The sequence below is a fragment of the Symphalangus syndactylus genome, chromosome 23 (assembly GCF_028878055.3).
Source record: "Symphalangus syndactylus isolate Jambi chromosome 23, NHGRI_mSymSyn1-v2.1_pri, whole genome shotgun sequence".
NCBI classification, from domain to species: Eukaryota; Metazoa; Chordata; class Mammalia; order Primates; family Hylobatidae; genus Symphalangus; species Symphalangus syndactylus.
The window spans coordinates 30,731,382-30,754,142 of NC_072445.2; the positions used below are offsets into that span (position 1 = coordinate 30,731,382).

A 22,761-nucleotide genomic window follows, 5' to 3' on the forward strand; every position below is an offset into this window, starting at 1 on the left:
ATGGGACTTTTTCTTTATGCAGTCAGGAACTAATCATGGAGGACAGAGAGTACTTTCTATTCCTCTGTGTGATCTCAGAAGTGCTCCCTCTTTTTCTTACCAATGACTTATTATCGGGGAACCTGCCCCGATATTCACGTAGGTTCTTTTCTATTTTCCTTAAGCATCGGCCAGCTTGAGAAATAAAGGGACAGAGTACAAAAGAGAGAAATTTTAAAGCTGGGCATCCAGGGGAGACATCACATGTCGGTAGGTTCCGTGATGCCCCCACAAGCTGCAAAAACCAGCAGGTTTTTATTAGGGATTCTCAAAAGGGGAGGGAGTGTGCGAATAGGTGTGGGTCACAGACATCAAGTACTTTACAAGGTAATAGAATATCACAAGGCAAGTGGAGGCAGGGCGAGATCACAGGACCACAGGACCGAGGCGAAATTGAAATTGCTAATGAAGTTTCGGGCACCATTGTCATTGATAACATTCTATCAGGAGACAGGGTTTTTGAGATCAACTGGTCTGACCAAAATTTATTAGGCGGGAATTTCCTCTTCCTAATAAGCCTGGGAGTGCTATGGGAGACTGGGGTCTATTTCACCCCTGCAGTCTCGACCATAAGAGACGGCTACACCCAGGGGGGCCATTCATAGGCCTACCTCCAGGGGTGCATTCTCTTTCTCAGGGATGTTCCTTGCTGAGAAGAGGAATTCAGCGATATTTCTCCCATTTGCTTTTGAAAGAAGAGAAATATGGCTCTGTTCCGCCTGGCTCACCAGAGGTCAGAGTTTAAGGTTATCTCTCTTATTCCCTGAACAATTGCTGTTATCCTGTTCTTTTTTCAAGGTGCCCAGATTTCATATTGTTCAAACACACATACTCTACAATTTGTGCAGTTAACGCAATTATCACAGGGTCCTGAGGCAACATACATCCTCCTCAGCTGACAGGATTAAGAGAGTAAAGTAAAGACAGGCCTAGGAAATCACAAGGGTATGGACTGGGGAAGTGATAAGTGTCCATGAAATCTTCACAATTTGTGTTTAGAGATTGCAGTAAAGACAGGCATAGGAAATTATAAAAGTATTAATTTGGGGAACTAATAAATGTCCATGAAATCTTCACAATCCACGTTCTTCTACCATGGCTTCAGCCGGTCCCCCTGTTTGGGGTCCCTGACTTCCCGCAACAACTTATTCAAATGTTGACCACTTGTATTCAAAAACAAAACCAGAAACAAAACTGTTACATACCTTGCTGTTTTGATCTATGAAGTGAAACCCTTAAACATTATGAGGCATTGTCAATGGCTATGTGAGACTGAAGTGGCGTATAAGGAAAGGATGTAATGCGACTGTTGGACTGTGACTTTTAATAATAAACCTCATTAACTGTTCCAGCACCCCCCACCAAAGCTCCCAAAACATTGTGGCAGTTATTGGGGAACAAATGTGAGGGGATAATCCTAGAATGCCATAAATGTGTAATAGCTCATCTCCGTAGCATTCCACATTGTGTAAATTATTTGTGGGGGAATGGGAAGACGTTGTCTATCATTTTAATGTATTAATTTTGCTGGATGTTGGAACTTTATTCCCTCGACCTCTCACTTTTTCATGACTACCCTATTATGAATCCTTTCTTTATTGTAGTCATTTGACTATCCTGGACCCAACCCAAAACCAAAACCATCTGTATTAGGGTTAATTATATTACCAGAATATATGCTAAGAATATAGAGAGTAAAGGAACATAAAATTTTTACTCATGAAAATAGTTATGTTTGTTGGGAGTCTTAAAGTTATGTGGTGAAAATACCAATGAAAAGCTGTAGTTTGAATATATATTACGGGGGTGTATGTGTGTATTTTACTTTTAAAATCAATTTTATTGAGGTACAGTTTATACACAAAAAATCCACCCATTTAAAGGGTATAGTTCAATGTCTTTTGACAAATGTACAGATATTTTTATAGAAAAATGAGATGCAACTTTCACTTATCTTGGAGTTCATTGGATTTTGGTTATAACTTGGAATAAATAGGAAAATATGGGCAACATGGGGAAGATGAGGGAAACATAAAATAAAGTAGCAGTTGTACCATTTATAGTTCCTACCTGATATGGAAACCCATATGGTCCTGATTTTTATTGGATATTTTAGCCTCTTGGAATCATACAATTTCTCCCAGTTATAAAGAAAAATAGATCATTATACCGCATGTTGTCTGATGGTAGTTTTCTGCAGAGACTCTTTTAAAAATAAAGTTGAATAAAATTTATGCTTGTGGAAAAATAATCTACATTCAACCAATTTAAAACAGAATTTTATTGATTGTGTTCTCATTTGGAGTAACTGCAGGGAAAATCACCTGGGCTAATACAAGTTGGATATCATTTACTAGGGATTTAGCTGGAGAAAAAAACCCAAACTCATTTCAGTTTCAGTGGTGACAGCTGTTGACTGAATTTTCCTGTGATACCCTTCACTGCAGGAAATGATATATTGTAAGCTTTGGTTCCTTTGATTTCCTACCTACCCAACAAATCCAAAGTGCAGGGACTGTGCTTTCTAAATGTCTGAGTGGCCTAGTTTATGTGGATAGGGTTTTTTTTTTTTTTAACACCCAAAGTGGGTAAAATTGTGATTGCAAAATATAGATATATGGGTAATGTACAGAAACATTTATTTCCTCTTCCTGAAATTGTTTTTCCATTTGTGCTATTATTATACCTGGCTTCATGTGAAAAGGCTGTATTGGAACTTGGTATACTTTTATGGAATGATGTAGGAGATTACTCTCATTTTGAAAGATGTATTAGCTTACTTTTTAATGGTCCAAATAAATATGTTTCTTTGATGCAGAGATCAGTTTTGATTATTTGTGATGCTTTCTTCACTGCTTTTTTATTTTATGCTAGTTTAAGCAATATGATAAACTATAACCTGCCAGATAGAAAGGAGTAAATGGTGTTAACCTCTTTAGGCTTGAGAATACTGGGAAATGCTTGACAAAGAATGGAAATGTGTTTTATATGTTATTGTTTTATGAACCTCAGAAACTCTGTCTGCTGGTGGGGAGGGAGGGCAGAGAAATACCCCCTGAGGATGAGGGAGGAATTCTTTCCACTCTGGCTTAGGACTTTGCTGTAAGCCACATTTGCATCCTGTCTATTGTGGCTTCTTACAAATGAGAGAAGAATGGACAGTTGCAATTAGGTATTGAGGTTGAGGTTGGCCAAGCAGCCCCAAAGCCTCGAAGATAAACATGTCACAGCTTTCTTTGTCCCCAGAGAAACAATTCAGGTTACTACCACGCTAATCAGAATTCAAGATTGCTTCCCTAATAGTATAAATGGCAAACTATGGCTTAAATATAAAAACTTGATTCCCAAGTAAAATGTTGTAAAAACAAGCACATTTACAGTAAACTTGAAGCACTTCCTTTAGTTGGCCTAATTGCAGCCTGTATTTTGCTTATGACTGGCAGAGATTGATGTTAGTGTAGCAAATAGAAGTCAGGGCAAGTCATCTGGCTATTCTGTAGGTATACGTAGTCCTCCAGAGAGAATTATTTGATTGTTTTATGTCATTGTGTCCTCACTATACAATACTGCTATCAAGTAGAATCGTAATGAGAGCAACAAATGTAGGCCACATATATAATTATATATAATTTTAAATTAGTGAAATTAATTTTGATAACATACCTTATTTAACTCTTATTCAAAATATCTTTTATTTATTTTTTTAAGAGATGGGGTCTTGCTCTTTTGCCCAGGCTCAGCTACTTGAACTCCTAGGCTCAAGTAATCTTTCTTCCTTAGCTTCCTGAATAGCTGGGACTACAGATATGTGCCACCACAGCCAGCTCAAAATATTTTAATATGTAATCACTATGAAAAATTATGAATGAAATATTTTACATTTTATGTACTAAGTCTTTGAAATCCAGTGTGTACTTTGTACTTATTGAACATCTCAATTTAGTCTAAGCTACATTTCAAGTGCTCAATGGTCACATTTGGCTAATGGATACTATATTGAACAGTAAAGCTTTATAAAAATGGATATCATTTAAATCTCTTCTGTTTAAGTTGAATATTTGTACTTTGGACACTTCCTAAAAATGTAAATATAGACTATAATGATAGACTCACAAAATCTTCCCGATATCAGGTTATTCAAGGACATCTAAATTCTCCTATTAATACTTTGAGGTTAAACATTTTATGTGATAGTATGAAGAAGATTGGAAAGAAATTATTTTTTCTAGTATTCATAGGAAGAAATTGGTGAACGTTAAGAACAGAGAAAAAAAATCCAAAATGTTTAAGAATAATAAATTTAGGCCGAGATGATGATGATGTTTATTACAATTTAAGTGAAAAATACTGTGATAAACACTACAGACATTTCATTTGTCCTCACAAGAACTTTTTGAGAGCAGCACTTTTGTGACTTTTATAATCCCTGTTTTACCAGTGCTTAAGATGAAAGCAATTAAGAGATCTTTGCAAAATCACACAGGTAGTGACTGTATGCAAACTTTTGCATGACTCTTGGATTCTGAAACTTACCCTGTTAATCACTCTTCTCTATTTATTGCCTGGTTCTTTTATGCCTCCATGATTGCCTTGGGCAAACTGGACTTGGAGAAATTATACAAATGAAGAGGAGTTGCAGCCAATTCCTAAAGTGTTGCAACTATTCCACTACTTCCTGTTTACTCTGTCAAATTTTCATCAGTAGTCTGGAAAGGAGAAAATGACTGGAGTTGTAATCACCCATGAAAAGCTGACTTTTGCCCTCCCATTTTGTCAGTAATGCCCTGTGGCATTTATGTCACAGTAGTGGAGCTGGTGAACACCACTCTTGGAGCTGAGGTGTGATGATCCATCTTCTGCCAACAATCAGTGCCACAGCATGAAAAGGTTATTATTATTTTTCTTACCCAGCTAATCTTGCCATGAGACCCATAAATCCACTTTCATGTAATTTCTGCTTTTTGTTTTCAACTCTGAGTTTCAACTCGAAAACAATTCCCTGTTGAGTACCTAAGTGCTCACCTTGATATTCGTGGTACATTGAACAGGACTTAAATTTGTGTTGTTTCTACGAAGTCCAGGAGTAGGTCTGCCTTTCACTACAATTCACAGATCAGATGTGTGCAGATGTATGTGTTTCAGATTTATCCTTTTATATATCCATGGTATTTTTGCTCTGTACATTAGACGTTTATGAGGTAGTATTTGGGGGAAACTCTAGTTTAGTGTGGATGTGATTAATTATGCCTTGCTGTCTTGGTCATTCCCCAACCCCTGCATTTTCCAAAATTAGATTGATTTAATTGGATTTAAAATGGGATCATTTAAATTTGGTTGCATAAATATGTGTTTTGTATGTTTTGAAAGTCTTAACCTTTCTCTTTTCAGCCTATAAATTATTGAAATTCTGTTAGCTTTATAATTTTCTGTTTACTGTGATTTTAAGCTATATTGGAAAACTAGCCATGCTGCCCTCTTATGTTTAATGAGCAAGATAATATGAGAGGGAAAAGTTCCTCAGGTGTTTTAATTAAGTTTTATGTAAGTTTATTGAACAATTGCAACCATTAAAAGATGCTTTTGGCTGGGTACGGTGGCTCATGCCTGTAATCCCAGCAGTTTGGGAGGCCGAGGCGGGCAGATCACTTGAGATCAGGAGTTCAAGACCAACCTGACCAACATGGAGAAATCCCGTCTCTACTAAAAATACAAAATTAGCCAGACTTGGTGGTACATGCATGTAATCCCAGCTACTTGGGAGGCTGAGGCAGGAGAATCACTTGAACTGGGGAGGCAGAGGTTGCGGTGAGCCGAGATCATACCATTGCACTCCAGCCTGGGCAACAAGAGTGAAACTCCGTCTCAAATTTAAAAAAAAAAAAAAGGATGCTTTTATATATTTTGTGTATCATGAATTCTCTTATAGCAGAATATGTAATTTAAGACCATCACCTCAAAACAAAACAAAAACACCACATTACTTTTGTGTAGGCAGAGTTTGTTATACACAATTGCAAAATTCTGTTTTCTTAGAAGACACTATTACATGTACACTTAGGTGTTTAGAAACCTGGAGAAAACCTCAAATTTTCATGAAAACAGAAACTTAGCACTTTATTATTACAAAGGAAATAGGACTTAAAGGGGTTTTTAAAATTATATTTTAATGGTCTTTGATTAAAGACCTATCTCAGGACCTACCTAATTTCCTACCGAATTTCTCCCCCACCCCCTGCCCACCTGCCCTTGCTTGTGTTTTTTCTCTAACCTAACCTCTTCATCTATAAACTACTTTTTAGAAATTTTCTTGGCTTTGCTTCTCTTTTCTGCCCCTCCATCTGTTATGTGATAACCCTTCAGATCCCAAGAAAAAGACTTTATTATTCCAAAATGCCATGCTGTTACCACATCCTTACTTTAAAACCCCTTCGACAACCTTAATAAACTTTAATCACATACTTTTGTGAACCTGGTCAAAATGTCAGAATGTTTTAATATATTCAAATTGTTAAACTACAAATGATAAAAATATTGAAACAACCAGGTCTTTGACTTTTTTTTGTGATTATCACATCCTACTTCTAAACCTCCAAGCTTAAATTATTTTCTGACTACAGTCTCTAATTCTTCCACTTTACTCCCCAGTTGCTCATTCCTGCTGATTGTCATCTTCCCTTCATCCGAGCCTTCTACTTCAGTTCCCCAAGATCACCTCCCCATGTGGCTCAGCAGGCTTCTCTATTCAACCTAGACCTGTTGTCAGTCATTTCAACAACATTCTAATAACATTCTAGAATCCTGTAGTCTGTGTTTGTAAAGCATAACTCTCTCTATTCAGTGTCATTGTCTTGCTCAAAAATCTTTAATGCCCCACATTGCCTACCTTCTCCTCTCACCCTTCATTTAGAAGAGCCCTCCTCTCTGCGGGCCTGAGGAACAATTGTTTTGAGCATTGTTGTGGCACTCATCACATTATCCTCCCTGGACTATGTCTGGATCCTTCACTGCTTGGACCCTTCCTTGGTCACAAAGGTGCTTAATAAGTGTATGCTGAGAGATAGGGGGGTTGTACAGGGAGGGATTCCTGAAGGTGTGTGTGTGGTGTTTTTTTTATTTGTTTGTTTGTTTTAATAATTAGAATCTTTTACATCCAAATAAGTACAACAACTGGGATGTGGGAAAAAAAGTGTCTTATAGAGAGAGAATCTGACAATCTAGTGATATTAGAAAAGTAGTTTGTCCTGGGTTTTATGCATTTATATGGTTCTGTTTCGGTAGTGAAAGTGTTTATTTTGCTCTTACAGTGCAGTAATTGTTACATTTTAGCAAAAATACACTATATCCTTTTACAACCAAGTGTCTTCAGATAGATTTCTAATGTAATTGAATATTCACTGAACCACATCTTTATTGTTTTCATTACTTTTCTATAACTTGAGAAAACTGGTATTTCACCCTTAATGCCTTTCACCTGATACTTTAGCAAATAAATTATGCATAGGGAGTGTAAGTAAATCACTGCAGTTCCTTACCCGTTACCACACATATTTATGGATGAAGAAAATTGATGCATAGCTTGCCTTGTCTTTTTCCTTTTAAACTTGTGGAAAATTAGTGGCTAAACTGAGAATTAAGGAAATCAAATTCAGATTTTTCAAGATTCTCTGATTAATCAAACATTGCCCTTTATATTTGGCAAAATAGTCGTTAATGACATAATGTGAATTTTGTGACCCATTAAAATGTTCTTCAGTCTTCTATATTGAAAAAATGGTATTTGTGTTACATCTCACTTTATTCTTTTATGAAATATTAGGAGTAGGAAAGCTTTTATGCTTACTGAATCCCTTGTTAAAAAAACTATGTTGGTGACAGTGAATGTCTCTCGAAGCTGTGAGTATTTTAAATGGACCAAAAACTATTTTCTGCTGGGTTTGCATGCGTTTATAGATGTTGAAGCAATTAGAAATGTTTTTTGCTTTTAAAAATGACTTTCTATGTTTTCCCAACATAATAATCACTAAGACATGTTCCCTCATAAAATCGATCATTTTCAAATCATGAAAATAAGAATATATTTTGACAATTCATTAATATAGCAGCTTCATTTATTTGGCAGCAGTGTGATAGAAAGCTGGCGCTGAGCTCTGAATGGAGAAGGATGCGTCTCTTTCCCTGGCTACCTGCTAGGATTCTCCTTTAGAACCATCTCTTGGCACTTCCAAGTAAAAGCCAGTTTCATGAGCCAATGTGAATTGTTTTTAAGGGTTTTTTTTATTTTATGGCAGCATTATTTGTTTTTCTTCTACCTTGATTTTTGAGCTTCTGTCAATGTTTCATTATTATGAGGAAAAAACCATTCACCTGGAAACATTGTAAGGATGAGTGAAGAAAATTTATTATCAAAACTTGTATTTTCATAATTTCTTTGTAAGTTTATTCCTGAGTTACAGTTTTATTGTTTAGGCTAAACAGTTTTTATCTTGTGGAAAGTGAAATCGTGGCTTGGAAGCACTCAGTCACTCAGGCTAGAAACTGATCTGTTATTCTTGACTTTTCTACCTCCTTCATCAAAGCATATCCATTCTTCTCCAGAAAATTTCCTGAACCCATCTATTGCCTTCCTTTCTCCATCCGTTACCCCTACTTTACTCAGGCTCTCACCTTTCCTCGCCTGGATGTAACATTGCCTACAGTATTCTTTCAGTTAGTTGCCAGTCCCTCCCCTTTCTAATTATTTCCCCACACTGCTTTGTTTCTCAGGTGTAAACTGGATTATGTCAGTTCTTGCCTCACATCTTTTCGTGATTTTTCACTGCCTGCAGAGCATGGGATACAGGCTTCTCATCAACTGCCTTTGTTGTGTTGTATCTAACAATCCCCCTGCCCCCCAGCTATCCTTAACTAGTTCAAATAGGTGTTAAGTAGCTGTGATGTTTATTATCACCTCCTCTAATGCAGACATAAGGCTTTCTGATTATAGATGAGTAGAGGAGAAATGCCATTCCTAATTCTGATACTTAACATCTTCATTTCTGTCATATTCATCCCCACCCCCATGGGTTCCGTACTTGCCCACACTAGGCTGGTGGCCGTCTTTCTATTATGTATATGTCTTTTTTATAGAGTTTTTATTTTTTATTTTTGAGACAGGGTCTCACTCCCTCATCCAGTCTGGACTGCAGTGATGTGATCATAAATCACTGCAACCTCAAACTCCGAGGCTCAAGCAATCCTCCCACCTCAGCCACCTGAGTAGCTGAGACTACAGGTGCGTGCCACCACACCCAGCTAATTTCTTTTTTTTTTTTTTTTTGTAGCGATGATGTCTTGCTATATGTTGCCCAGGCTGATCTCTAACTCCTGGGCCCAAGCGGTCCTCCTGCCTTGGCTTCCCAAAGTACTGCGAATAGAGGCATGAGCCACTGGGACTGGCCAAAAATATTTTTAGAAGTTTGATGTCTACACAGTTTAAGTTTACTTGTATTCTCTCTGTAGGCATTTATACCAATAAAGTCTTTGCATTCATCGGTGCTAGCATTCTCTTGCTTTTTTTCTTTTTTTCCTCGAAATTTAGCCCTTTTGTATATTCTAGTGAGGTGTGGAAGAACAAGCATTTTATACTGTCATTTAGGCAAATGTATATGTCCTCTTTATATATCTACTCTTTGTACTTAGTACAGTATGCATTAATCTGGGCTGAGAACAACTTCCTTGTGGCGTAGTAATTTGGCTTCATTTACTCAATAACTATAATTCTGTTTGTACATCATTTTACCATTTATAGAGGCCTTTCATATTTGTTTATTTGATCTGAACAATCCTGTTATATCATTGTAATCACCACCTTCAGCTGATAGACTAAGAAGCTGAGACTTACAAGGGTCAATGGCATAGCCTAGTACTTCCCAGCTGGGTGATGGCTCCTTCACAGGATCATGCTGTGGTCTCTCTTACAATCCTGTGATTTCTGTACTTACTGGTCAAGACTGCAATTGCTCTTTGTGCTGGAGTATGCTTCACTGATTTTATTTAGCACTTTAGATACATTATTTCATTTGATTTCCCCAGTGTTTCTGTTAATTAGGCAGGGCTGGCATTATTAGTGCCATTTTACAAATAAGGATGGTGCAAATCAGAATGGTTAAGTGACTTGTCCCAGTTTGCAGAACTGGTATTTAAAGAACAAAAACCAGCCGGGCACAGTGGCTCACGCCTGTAATCCCAGCACTTTGGGAGGCCGAGGCGGGTGGATCACGAGGTCAGGAGGGCGACACCATCCTGGCTAACATGGTGAAACCCCGTCACTACTAAAAAATACAAAAATTAGCTGGGCATGGTGGTGGGCACCTGTATTCCCAGCTACTCGGGAGGCTGAGGCAGGAGAATGGCGTGAACTTGGGAGGCGGAGCTTGCAGTGAGCCGAGATCGTCCCACTGCACTCCAGCCTGGGCGACACAGCGAGACTCCATTTCAAAAAAAAAAAAAAAAAACCAAGAACGTGTCTTCATACGCCTAGCCTACTGCCATTCCCAATGCCCCTTTGCTCTACTGTGAGACATGTTGGAAAAAGAGATAACATTTTTATTCCTGAGATTTCACTGAAACAATTATCTGGTTATGCTGTGTGCTAAAGTCTAAAACATTAAAGTTAAATGGCAGCTATCAATTTAACTTTGCATGAGTTTTATATGCCATTGTGCTACCGCAATTAATGAAATGCATAGAATCTAATAACACGTTGTCAGAAAGGTGTTACTCAAGGGAAAGATAATACAAGGCAAGGGAAAATAATACAAGAGGAGATGTGTTTTAGGATATGGTCTCATAGGGGAAGAAGAATTTTTTCTTCAAGCCCTATAGGTTGGAAAGGACCCATGTAATAAAAGACAGATTAATAGGAGAAAAACAAACAAGTTTATTAACATTTTGTATCAGTTTTCTGTGCTTATAACAGAATATCTGAAATTGGGTAATTTATAAAGGAAACAAATTTATTTCTTACAGTTATGGAGGATGGGAAGTCCAAGGTCCAGAGGGTGCACCTGGTGAGAGCTTTCTTGCTGGTAGGGACTCTCTGAAGAGTCTTGAGGTGGTATAGGGTATCACATGGCGAGGGGGCTGAGTGTGTTAACATGCCAGCTCAAGTCTCTCTTCCTCATTTTATAAAGCCACAAGTTTCCCTCCCATGGCAACTCGTTAATCTGTTAATCCTGTATCCATTAATCCCACCTCTCAATACTGCCACATTAGGGATTAAATTTAAACATGAGTTTTGGAAGGGACAGATATTCAAACCATAGCACATGTGTGTGCTATGGAAGGCATATGCATGGAAAACATCCAGAAAGTAAGTAGTTCTCAAAAAAGGTGTTTTCGATTCAAGTTTATATAGCAAATTCAACTAGGAGCGATAAATTTCTGAAGTGACATGGCAAAGGACAAGGACTTTGAGTCTCTGGTGGCAGCAACTTGTGAGAAGGCAAATAAATGGCAGATAAAGACCAGTTGGTAAAGCTTGTTCATATAGTTTCCTCTGGTATCATCTCCACATAATAAGAATCTGAAGTTATCTTCACTGATCAACCTTTGTTCTCACTGGTAAAGGTGGGCAGGATGACTTTTGTCTTTGTAAATCTGCGTTTTGCTTTTAGGCAGATAGAGGGAGGGCAGAGAGCTTTCCTGAATCTGCTTCTTCTTAAATTGCCTTTGCTCAATAATCCTTCATATTTTGGGGGTGGCATCTTCTGGTTTCCCTCAGTATTAGTCTACTCATTCTGCTCTCGGAGTAATTCTCAGGTCCTTCTTAGCCTGTAGAAGGAGGACTTGCAGGGAGGGGAAATCTGTACCTTTTTTTTTCTTTTTTTTGATACAGGGTCTCACTCTGTTACCCAGGGTGGAGCACAATCTCAGCTCACTGCATCCTGCACCTCCTGGGCTCAAGCCATCCTACTGCTTCAGCCTCCTGAGTAGCAGGGACTACAGGCACACACCACCATGCCTGGCCAATTTTTGTATTTTTTATAGAGACCAGGTTTTGTCATGTTGCTTAGGCTAGTCTTGAACTCCTGGGCTCAAGCCATCTGCCTGCCTCAGCCTCCCAAAGTGCTGGGATGACAGGTGTGAGCCAGCTATATTGTGGTTTTGCTTCATAATCCATACCCATTGTTTAATCAGTAAAATTGATTGATTATGGGAAACAACAGCCTGTCTACAGAGCATCTTGAGCGTATATGTGGTTCAGCAGGAAGAATCTGTAACTGAGCAGATAGAAAGTAGTATCTGGATTGTTTGTTTGTTTGTTTGAGACAGAGTCTCGCTGTATAGCCTAGGCTCAAATGCTCAGGCGTGATCATGGCCCACTACAGCCTTGATCTCCCTGGCTCGAGCAGTCCTCTTACCTCAGCCTCCAGAGTAGCTAGGACTACAGGCATGCCACCATGCCCAGGTTTTTTTTGTTTTTTTTTTTTTAATTTTTATTATTTTTAGAGACAGAGTCTTACTCTGTTGCCCAGGTGGAATTCTTTATGATCATAATGACTTCACTCCAGGACTTCCCTTTAGTTGTGGTATTTGTATAATCCTTGGTTTGATTGTGGATTTCTATGTAATCTAGCAGCTGATTTTTGCTATGTCACATCTGCATGCACCTGAGTCTGTGTTCATGGAGTTGGGCATGAGTAGTGTGTTGTGTCAAGGAGGTGAAACATTACTGAGGTGGGTGGCTTTAGGTAGTATATACCAAGTTATGTGTCCTAATTTGAAGATAATCATGCAGGAAAATTTATTATAGGGAAGAGGATGATATGGTGCGGTGAAAAAATGGGGAATTAGGAATCAAAAGGTTTGAGTTCCTACTGCACTGCTGACTTGCTTTCTGATCCTAACAAGTTTCTAACTCCTCCAAGCCTCCATTCATCAAATGATATATGGAAATACTCTCTCAGGGGGTTGCAAGGATCTAATTAGAGGCTATTGAAGACTCTGTACACTGTAAAATGCTATTCAGATATTATTTATTTTAATAAACAGTGATTGCTTTATGTCAGGCTCTTTAACAAAAATTCTTACAATTCAGACCTCCTATCAACACTGCAAAGCAGGCATTATTATCACCATTAGTCAATAAGGAACCTGGCATACAGAGAGTAACTAAGTAACTTGCTCACCTGCTACTTTTAAGTGACGATTCCCAATTTAAGTTCCAGCTGCTTTTTTGCTATGTTGTCGTGCTGTTAATAAAGGATAAATGGTAGAGGTTTGAACTTTAACAACAACTTGGATTATGCATCTAAAAAAATGGAAGTGGTGCTCTAGACTAGGAGTCAGGAGGTTCAGACTGTTACTATATTTTTGTATTATTTTGGGGTAAGTTACTTAATTTCATTAAATGCGTTTAAAACACTTGGCTATGTTTCTGCTAAGGTTTATATGTAAAATGCTTTCTTATTTTAATCATTTTCAAAATTTTAAAAATTTCCTTCGAAGGGATCAAAAGTATTTTATGAATCTGTTTTAATATATATTTTTCTTTTTTTAAAGTCATTCCTACACTGGCCAAGATTACAGTACCCAGGGAAATGTTGGGAAGATTTCTTTAGATCAGATTGATTCGGTAAGTAGCACATTCTTTTAAACTTAGAACTTTATCAATGGAGGGAACATAGATTTTCTTAAAGACTTTTGGGTGAGGAGATAGAATATTATTTCATTGCTTGCTGATTAATTTTAAAGAAAATCCCAGCCGGGCGTGGTGGCTCATGCCTGTAATCCCAGCACTTTGGGAGGCCGAGGTGGGTGGATCACGAGGTCAGGAGATCGAGACCCTCCTGGCTAACATGGTGAAACCCCGTCTCTACTAAATATACAAAAAATTAGCCGGGCGTAGTGGCGGGCGCCTGTATTCCCAGCTACTCGGGAGGCTGAGGCAGGAGAATGGCGTAAACCCAGCGGGTGGAGCTTGCAGTGAGCCGAGATCGCGCCACTGCAATCCATCCTGGGCGACAGGGCAAGACTCCGTCTCAAAAAAAAAAAAAAAAGAAAATCCCATGCCCTACTTATATGATTTTTAAAAAATCATAGGAAAATCATTTAATCAGAAAATTATCTGTACTTTTATGAAAACAGAATTTAATCAACTATTCCAAACAAGACTTCTTTTAAATAGCTAAATGGAGTTTGTGTTTACATTTAAATACTGTATACATTTAATAAAGGGGGAATGGAAAACACTGAGTGTATTAGTTTGTTAGGGCCGTCATGACGACAGAAATTTATTTTCTCACAGTCTAGAGGCTCGAAATCCAAGATCAAAGTGATAGTAGGTTTGACTTCTTCCAGGACCTTTGTTGTCTCACAGATGGCTGCCTTCTCCTTGCGTTCTCCTGTGGTCTTCCCACTGCTTGCATACATCCCTGGTGTCTCTTCTTTTCGTAAGGACACTGAGTACGTGAGACCAGGGCCCCACCCCCATGGCCTCCTTTAATCTTAATGATTTCTTTAAAGGCCCCATCTCTAAATATAGTCACATTTGGAGCTACTAGAGGTCAGGACTCGATATATGAATTTCAGGGGGAGAGGACAATTCATCATCTAGTGTAGGCTACAAGATTAATAGATAGCTTATTTTAGCATCATTTGACTTTGTGATTCCATAGGGTAGCGTACTTTGCCATACTTGTAGAATTTCTCGTTAATACATAACAGCATTTGCACTCCATACACAAGGGGAAAATAAGCCAGCCATAAGTAATCTTGGGTTAGACGACTACCAAATTATTCACAATAAATGAAAAATACACAGGGATTTTAATGCTTGGAAACAAGAACTGTAATAAGACTAGTAGAGAAAGACCGTGAGTTTGCATCAGAATGAATAGGTCATCTTCCATTTGAAAAATTATAAAAAAGTACTTGCAGTTAATATGTCTAGAAATAACAGGGTTGCCTACTTTACACAGTTGATTTGTTGATTTGAAGTTTGTTCTCAAAGATGTCCCATCTTTTAATTTTTTATTAAACACTTATCTCTAACAGTCCCCCTTCTCACTTCCACTCATGTGATTTGTGCTTATATAATGTGAGTGGTTGGAGGTTAATTCTGTTCCTAGTTCTAGCTAGATGTTTCCCCATTCACAAGCAAATGTGAATTTGGTTGGATACTGTTGGAGTTCATAGAAATATTAATTCATTTAATGGATATATATTGAGCCCATCAGTTATGTAGCAGCCATTGTGCTGTGGATACAGAAGTGAGGAAAACAGAAAATGTCCCTGCCTTCATGGACCTTACATGAGGGAGAGGGACAACATAATAAATAATAAATGAGCAATATAATGTTAAGTGCTATGATGGTGATCCTGTCATGGGTCTGTGCCTGAGACCCCGTGGTGAGTAATACAGATGTATCTTTTTTTTGGACTGCCTCCTAACTCTGTATCTATATTGTTTGATCTTCACAACAGCATGTCATTTGCATATCCCTTGGTATTTGCAACTCTTCTCCAAATGTTTTCTTTAGTTTTTTCTTCTAACAAATCTGGCTTTCTCAACGCTGTTTCCCCTGTGGCCCTCTTCAAGTAGAGACAACTTTCCCCCCGAGTTCGTATATAGGTGTGCGGTGAGTGTCTTTCTTGGTCCACGTTTCTCTACCTTCCATTGTTACAGCTCCAGCTCCTTTAAAGCCCTTGTGATCTTATTATATCATCTGAGACCTCCTTTGTTGCTATTCTACCCCCTCCCCCCACACCTGTATTTGTTGATGATTTGAACACCTAGCTAATGGTCTTGTGTACTGGCGCTATTCTTGTTATTGTTCTTGGCCTCTGCAAGATCCAAGTTGATAATTTATCCCCTATCCTGGACTTACGATTCTTTTGTTTGCTTGTTTTCCATAATCATTTTTCTGTCTGTATATAGCCAGACACTATCTTTTTAATTTTTATTATTTGGACTACTGCCCACACCTCTTAAGTATCCCTCCTGCTTCCATTCTTACTCTCATATAGTCTTTTCACTACATAACAGCCAGAGTTCTCTTTGTTCATTGAATCACATCAGTCTTCTGGTCAGAACCCTCTAGTGGGTTTTCATCATATGTAGACTTAAATCCAAGCTCATGTTATGGCCTCTGAAGCCGTATGTGCTCATCATTTCTGTTTTATCTTCTGCTCCATTCCGGCTCACTCACTTGCTCTGGTCACATGGAGCTTATGCTCTCTTTTAGCACACCACGTTTATTCCTTCTCAGGATCTTCATTTCACTAGAATCCAACTTCTTTCTTTGTCTGACTTGAAATGCCATCTCCTCAAAAAGGCTTCCCTGGCCACCCAAATTGAAGTACCTCTCCCGTAATCACACTTGATTTCATTTCTCTATTTCATTTCCAGTGCTTTGGCATCAGATGTTATCTTTTTAATGTCTGTATTCATTGTCTGTCTCCTCCTATTAAAATATAAGCTCTTTGAGGACAGGGTTTTTGACTTCTTTGTTCACTACTGGTTCCCCAGGGCTGTACACATAGTAAGTGTTAAATATTTGTTGATTGAATGAATAAAAAGTAATCAAGGAATGTGCCAAAAGAAGTAGAAATTGATTTGGGCCTTGAATGATGACTTGGCTTTGGCTACATGGCATGTGCATGAGAAGGGTGCACCAGGTAGGGCTAGCAGAGTGAGAAGAATGAGAAGCTACAGAGCATGACTGCGTGGTCACGGGATAGTGAATAATCAAGTGGACTGGAGCCGAGGACTCATTTTGGTGTAGTAATAATATACTGGGCTCTCCCGGGCTCCCTGTCACAGTGCTTCTGTGGTGCTCAAGTTTTGCCCTTGTTGGAGCCCTCATTTTATCATTTATTTCATGTGTTTAACTTACATAGTAGTGAATATAATAATTGTTGTGTCTTTTTCCTTAACTGAATTAAAGGGGACAATTAGGTCCTAGCTTATTTTCCAGAACACTTAATAAATAATTGTTCTGTTAGGTATAATTGAAAAGTAGTTATTGGCCAGGCGCAGTGGGTCATGCCATCTGTAATCCTAGCACTTTGAGAGGCCAAGGTGGGAGGATCACCTGAGGTCAGGAGTTCGACAGCAGCCTGGCCAACATGGTGAAACCCTGTCTCTACTACAAATACCAAAATCAGCTGGGCATGCTGGCAGGCACCTGTAATCCCTGCTACTCAGGAGGCTGAAGCAGGAGAATCGTGTGAACCTGGGAGGCAGAGGTTATACTGAGCCGAGATGGCACTGCTGCACTCCAGCCTGGGCAACAGAGTGAGATTCCATCTCAAAAAAATAAAAAAAGAAGAAAAAAAAAAGAAAAGTAGTTACCAGATATTGAGGAAACCTTGCATGTTCATACTAAGGATGTTGAATATTGATTGTATGGATTAGAACAATGTTTAGGAAAAAAATCAGATATTAATATGAAGGAACAAAAATGATCTCATGAAAATGAGCTGAAAGGCTTTCTAGTTAGTTCTACCAAGGGGGGATATAGGTCTGAGTGAACTAGACTGGGGATGGAAAAATTCAGAAGTTGTTACTGTAAAAGAATGAAGAGAAACTGGATGGTCACTAGAGGGAGCAGCAAAGTCAAGCAAAGTGAGACCTGCTCTTTCTTATAGATGAAGTGAACTTGCTAAGGCATGTGTGAGGGAGTGAGAATTTAAGTCTTGGGAGGATATTTAAGGAAGTCATAGAGAATGCAGTTGAAACCGTAACTGAAAAATTAAAGTAGGCAATGATATTTCATTTTTGGCACTAAGGGAAAGACCTACACTTTGTTCCTTTTAACTTGATTTCTTTAACATATTTATTTGAATTTTCCTTATGAGAACAGTTTCTCTTGTCTTTGTGTTCTGCTTTGTATTTGAGTTATCTTAAAAGTTCATCTACTATTCAGCAATTGTACTTTTATCTCAGGGAAATGAAATCTTATGTTCACATAAAAACCTCTTCAAGAATGCTCATAATAGCTTCATTTGAAATAGCCCAAACTGGAAACAACCCAAGTGTTCTTCAATGAGTGAATAAATAAATTATGATACATTCATACCATGGAAAACTAGTTAGTAATAAAGAAATGAGCTTATATACAACTTAGATGAATCTTGAGGGAATTCTGCTGAGTAAAAAATGACAATCTCAAAACAACACATATTATATGATTCTATTATATTGTACTCTTGCAATGACAAAATTATAGAGATGGAGAACCAGATCAGTGGTTGCCAAAGATTAGGGAGCTGAGGGAGAGGAGCAGGGTGCAAAAGATAGATGGGGGTGGTTATAAAATCATGAGAGATCCTTGTGGTTACAGAACTGTTCTTCATCTTGACTGTGGTGGTGGATGTATGAACCTACATGTGACAAAATTGTATAAAATTTAATACGGAAGTAAGTGCATGAGTACAACTGAGGAAACCTGAATAAGACTAGTGGATTGTATCAATGTCAGTATCCTGTTTGTGATAATCTACTGTAGTTGTACATGATTTTATCTTTGGGGGAATTTGGATATGTGCTATCTCTTTGTATTATTTCTTGTTAACTGTATGGGAGTCTAGTTAACTTCAAAGAAAAAGTTTAATTAAATTAAAAAAACAGGTAAAATAAATTTTAATAGTATGTTATTTAATCCAAAGTATCTAAAATATTATATTGTAACCAATAAAAAATGTTAATAAGAAATATCTTATACAGATAAGAGTCATCTGTAACCACAGTAATAAAGTAGCACTTTCTTATGGTGTTTGTTTTTTTATTCCAATTAAATTGAATTAGCAACCACAACAAATATTACAGGGGACCTGATAAGTCTTCCACATAACTTAAAACTCAACTGTTTTTTCTTGTAGCTTTCTACCAAATCCTTCCCACCTTGCATGCGTCAGTTACATAAAGCCTTGCGGGAAAATCACCATCTTCGTCATGGAGGCCGAATGCAGTATGGCCTGTTTTTGAAGGGCATTGGTTTAACTTTGGAACAGGCACTGCAGTTCTGGAAGCAAGAATTTATCAAAGGAAAGATGGATCCAGACAAGGTAATTTTGAAAAAAAAATCAGAGTGGTACCTGATATTTTAATTTGGTCTGAAAATGAAACCGTCTATTTTTTTTTTAAATATGCTCCCTGCAATGTAGTTGAAAATTCTAAAAGGATAAATATGTTGACAATTCAGTTTAGATAAAAAGAAACTTGCATATTAATCTAATACAAAAGATTGGGAAAGGAATGTTTTCTTTTGTAGGTATACTGCCAGTAGTAATTTTAAGACTGAAATTGCTTTCAGAGTTATATATCTATAGGAATGTATGTGTGTCTATACATATGCACATAATTTTTTGAGCACTGGGAGATATCATAAATAAAATGAAACAATTTAAAATATTTTCTATTATGTTATGCAAAATCTTTTATAAACTTTTTTTTTTTTTTTTTTTTTTTTTTTTTTGAGACAGGGTCTTCCTCTGTTGCCTAGGCTGGGCTGGAGTGCAGTGGTGCAATCATGGCTCACTGCAGCCTCAACCTTTGGGCTCAAGTGATCTTCCCACTTCATCCTTCCCAGTAGCTAGGGCCACAGGTGCACACCATTATGCCTGGCTGTTTTTTTTCTTTTTTAAATTTTTTGTAGAGATGGAGTCTCACTATGTTGCCCAGGTTGCTCTCAAACTCTTGGGCTCAAGCCATTCTCCTGCCTTGGCATGCTGAAGGGTTGTGATTACAGCTGTGAGCCTGAGTCATCATACCCAGCCTACAGAACATTTTTAGATAGACAATAATTACTATAAACCTGAACAACTTTTTAAAAACCCTATCCGCAGTGCTTATATTCCCAATCCTACGCCTTATTTCTCTTTAATAGTGCCAGCTAATAACGTTTTACTTGGAAATATGATTTCTTGCCCCTTCTATGCCATGACACTGTGGTATGAAGAACATTTTTTACTGTTTATTTCTTGATTTGCTGCCCCCTAAAAGTAAATTATAGAAGAAAGAATATTTACCAGGTACATTTTATAGTACTTTATTATGTTTTATGTTAGTTTGCAAGCATTGCCAAAATAAAATACCACAGACTGGTTGGCTTAAAAAGCAGAAGTCTATTTCCTCACACTTCTGGAGGCTGGAAGTCCAAGATCCAAGCATTGGCAGATTTGGTTTCTCCTGAGGCCTGTCTCCTTGGCTTACAGGTGACCTTCTTCTTGCTTTGTGCTCACATGGCCTTTTCTCTGTGCATGTGCATCCCTGGTGTTTCTTCCTTTTCTTATAAATACACTAGTCTTACGGGATTAGGGCCCCACTCATCTGATCTCATTTAACCTTAATTATCCCTTTAGAGGGCCTATCTCCAATTACAGTTGGATTTGGAGTTAGGGGTTCAACAAATGACTTTTAGGAGATCACAATTCAGCTCATGTCTCTAGCTATATACTTTATTAAAAAGCTCAGATTTTAAAAAATAACATTATAAAGAGCTCTTAGAGTTTTTTCAGATTTGTCTTAAAAACTGTCTTCATCAACAATTATCCATAGAATCTTAATGAAGTCATTTAATAGGATTTTCTTTGAGCAGTTTTGGATAATGTTTTTTATATTTCTTTTAAAGGTAATTTATTCTAATTATAGAAAACATGAAAAATACAGAAAAATTCACCTGTTATCCTCCAATTTGAAATAATTACTGTCAACATTGTAGCCTTTTACTCTAGTCTACAGAACTAAACACCACTGATTTTCACCATTCTAAAAATTGTCATTATATTATGATTATTTTTCCGTATTTTTGACCAATCTTTGAAAATATCTTAATGAGTTATGTAATATATTCTTTGAAAGTGATGTAATTTGTTTAATCATTCTCCTATTGTTGGACATTTGGTTGTGTCTAATTTGACTCTGTTATATATGTTACTAATATAAATAACAGAGTCAAATAGCTGTTATCCTGTGGACATAGATAATTGATTATAGTTTTGATTATATTCTTTGTGTGTGTGTGTGTGTGTGTATGCGTGTATCTATATATATATATATATATATATATATATATATATATATATACACACATTCACCAGGAAATAAAATTATAAGAAACTACACACAGCTGGGCAGGTTGGCTCACGCCTATAATCCTAGCACTTTGGGAGACTGAGGCAGGTGGATCGCCTGAGGTCAGGAGTTCAAGACCAGCCTGGCCAACATGGTGAAATACCGTCTCTACTAAAACTACAAAAATTAACTGGGCATGGTGGCAGGTGCCTGTAATCCCAGCTACTCGGGTGGCTGAGTCAGGAGAATCACTTGAACCTGGGAGGTGGAGGTTGCAGTGAGCTGAGATGGCACCACTGCACTCCAGCCTGAGTGACAGAGCAAGACTCCATCTCAAGAAAAAAACCAAAGGGAACTACACACAATTTTAAAGTTTTGATGCATGCTATGAAGTGACTGTTCAGAAAGGTTTTAAATTAGACCCTCTTCAAGCGATGTATTTTCTCTGCCATTGACATCATTATGTATTATTAATTTAAAACGGTTTTTGATCTTTTTATTAGGAATTTGATGTCTTAAGTAGGTAGATGTATTAGGGTTCTCCAGAGAAACGGAACTCTGTGTGTGTGTCTGTCTCTCTGTCACTTACACACACATACACACATGCACACTCTCACACACACACACAGCGAGAGAGAGATGGGGGTTACGGAAGTTGACAAGTCTCAAGATCCGCAGTTGGCAAGTTGAAGACCCAGGAGAGCCAATGTTGTAGTTCTAGTCTGAGTCCAAAAGCCTGAAAACCAGAAGAATGATAGTGTACAAGTTGATCCTTGAAATACACAGGTGTGAACTGCATGGGTCCACTTATATGTGGATTTTTTTCAATAAGTATATTGGAAAATTTTTTGGAGATATGCAACAATTTGAAAAAACTTGCAGATGAACCACATAGCCTAGAAATATCAAAAAAAGTAAGAAAAAATTAAGTATATATGAATGTATAAAATATATACTAGTCTTATTTACTAACATGAGATATATAGAAATCTATTGCATAAAGTTAAAATTTTTCAAAACACACGCACACAAATGTACAGACCATACATGGTGCTATTCCCAGTAGAGAGAAATGTAAACAAATGTAAAGATGCAGTATTATAACCTACATAAAATTAACTGTAGCACATTCTGTACTACTATAGTAATTTAATAGCCCCACCCTGTTGCTATTGTGGTGAGCCTATGAGTGTTGCAAGTATCCACTTAAAACGCTCTGTGATGCTAATCATCTCAGCGTGAGCAGTTGCACAGTAAATTGTATATTACAGTAAAGTGATCTCTCACAGTTCTCGGGTATTTTTCGTCGTGTTTAGTGCAGTATCATAAACCTTGAATAACACCATGGGGCTCATAGGAAGTGTCACTAGTAATGCTGGAAATGCTTCCCTAAACCAGAGAAAAGTAATCATATTACAAGAAAAAGTTGAATTGCTTGATATGTAATATAGATTGAGGTCTCCAGCTAAGGTTGACTGCCACTTCAGACAGACGGTTCATCTTGTAAATAGACAATGTAAACTTATGGTATCGATCAATGTAGTACAAAACTGTAAATGTATTTTCTTATGACTTTCTTTCTCTTTTTGTATTTTTAATTGAGACGGGGTTTCACCATTTTGGCCAGGCTGGTCTTGAACTACTGACCTCAGGTGATCTGCCTG

General features: G+C 37.6%; 1 protein-coding gene across 1 annotated transcript in view; it reads left to right on the forward strand.

Moving 5' to 3' along the window:
* The window catches only part of PRIM2 (DNA primase subunit 2), a 313,885-nt gene that overhangs the window by 201,366 nt on the left and 89,758 nt on the right, over positions 1–22,761 (forward strand). Inside the window, exons 9-10 of the mRNA XM_055262817.2 lie at positions 13,582–13,654; positions 18,904–19,089. Coding sequence (XP_055118792.1) covers positions 13,582–13,654; positions 18,904–19,089 — 259 coding nt within the window. The remainder of the gene's footprint in view (positions 1–13,581; positions 13,655–18,903; positions 19,090–22,761) is intronic.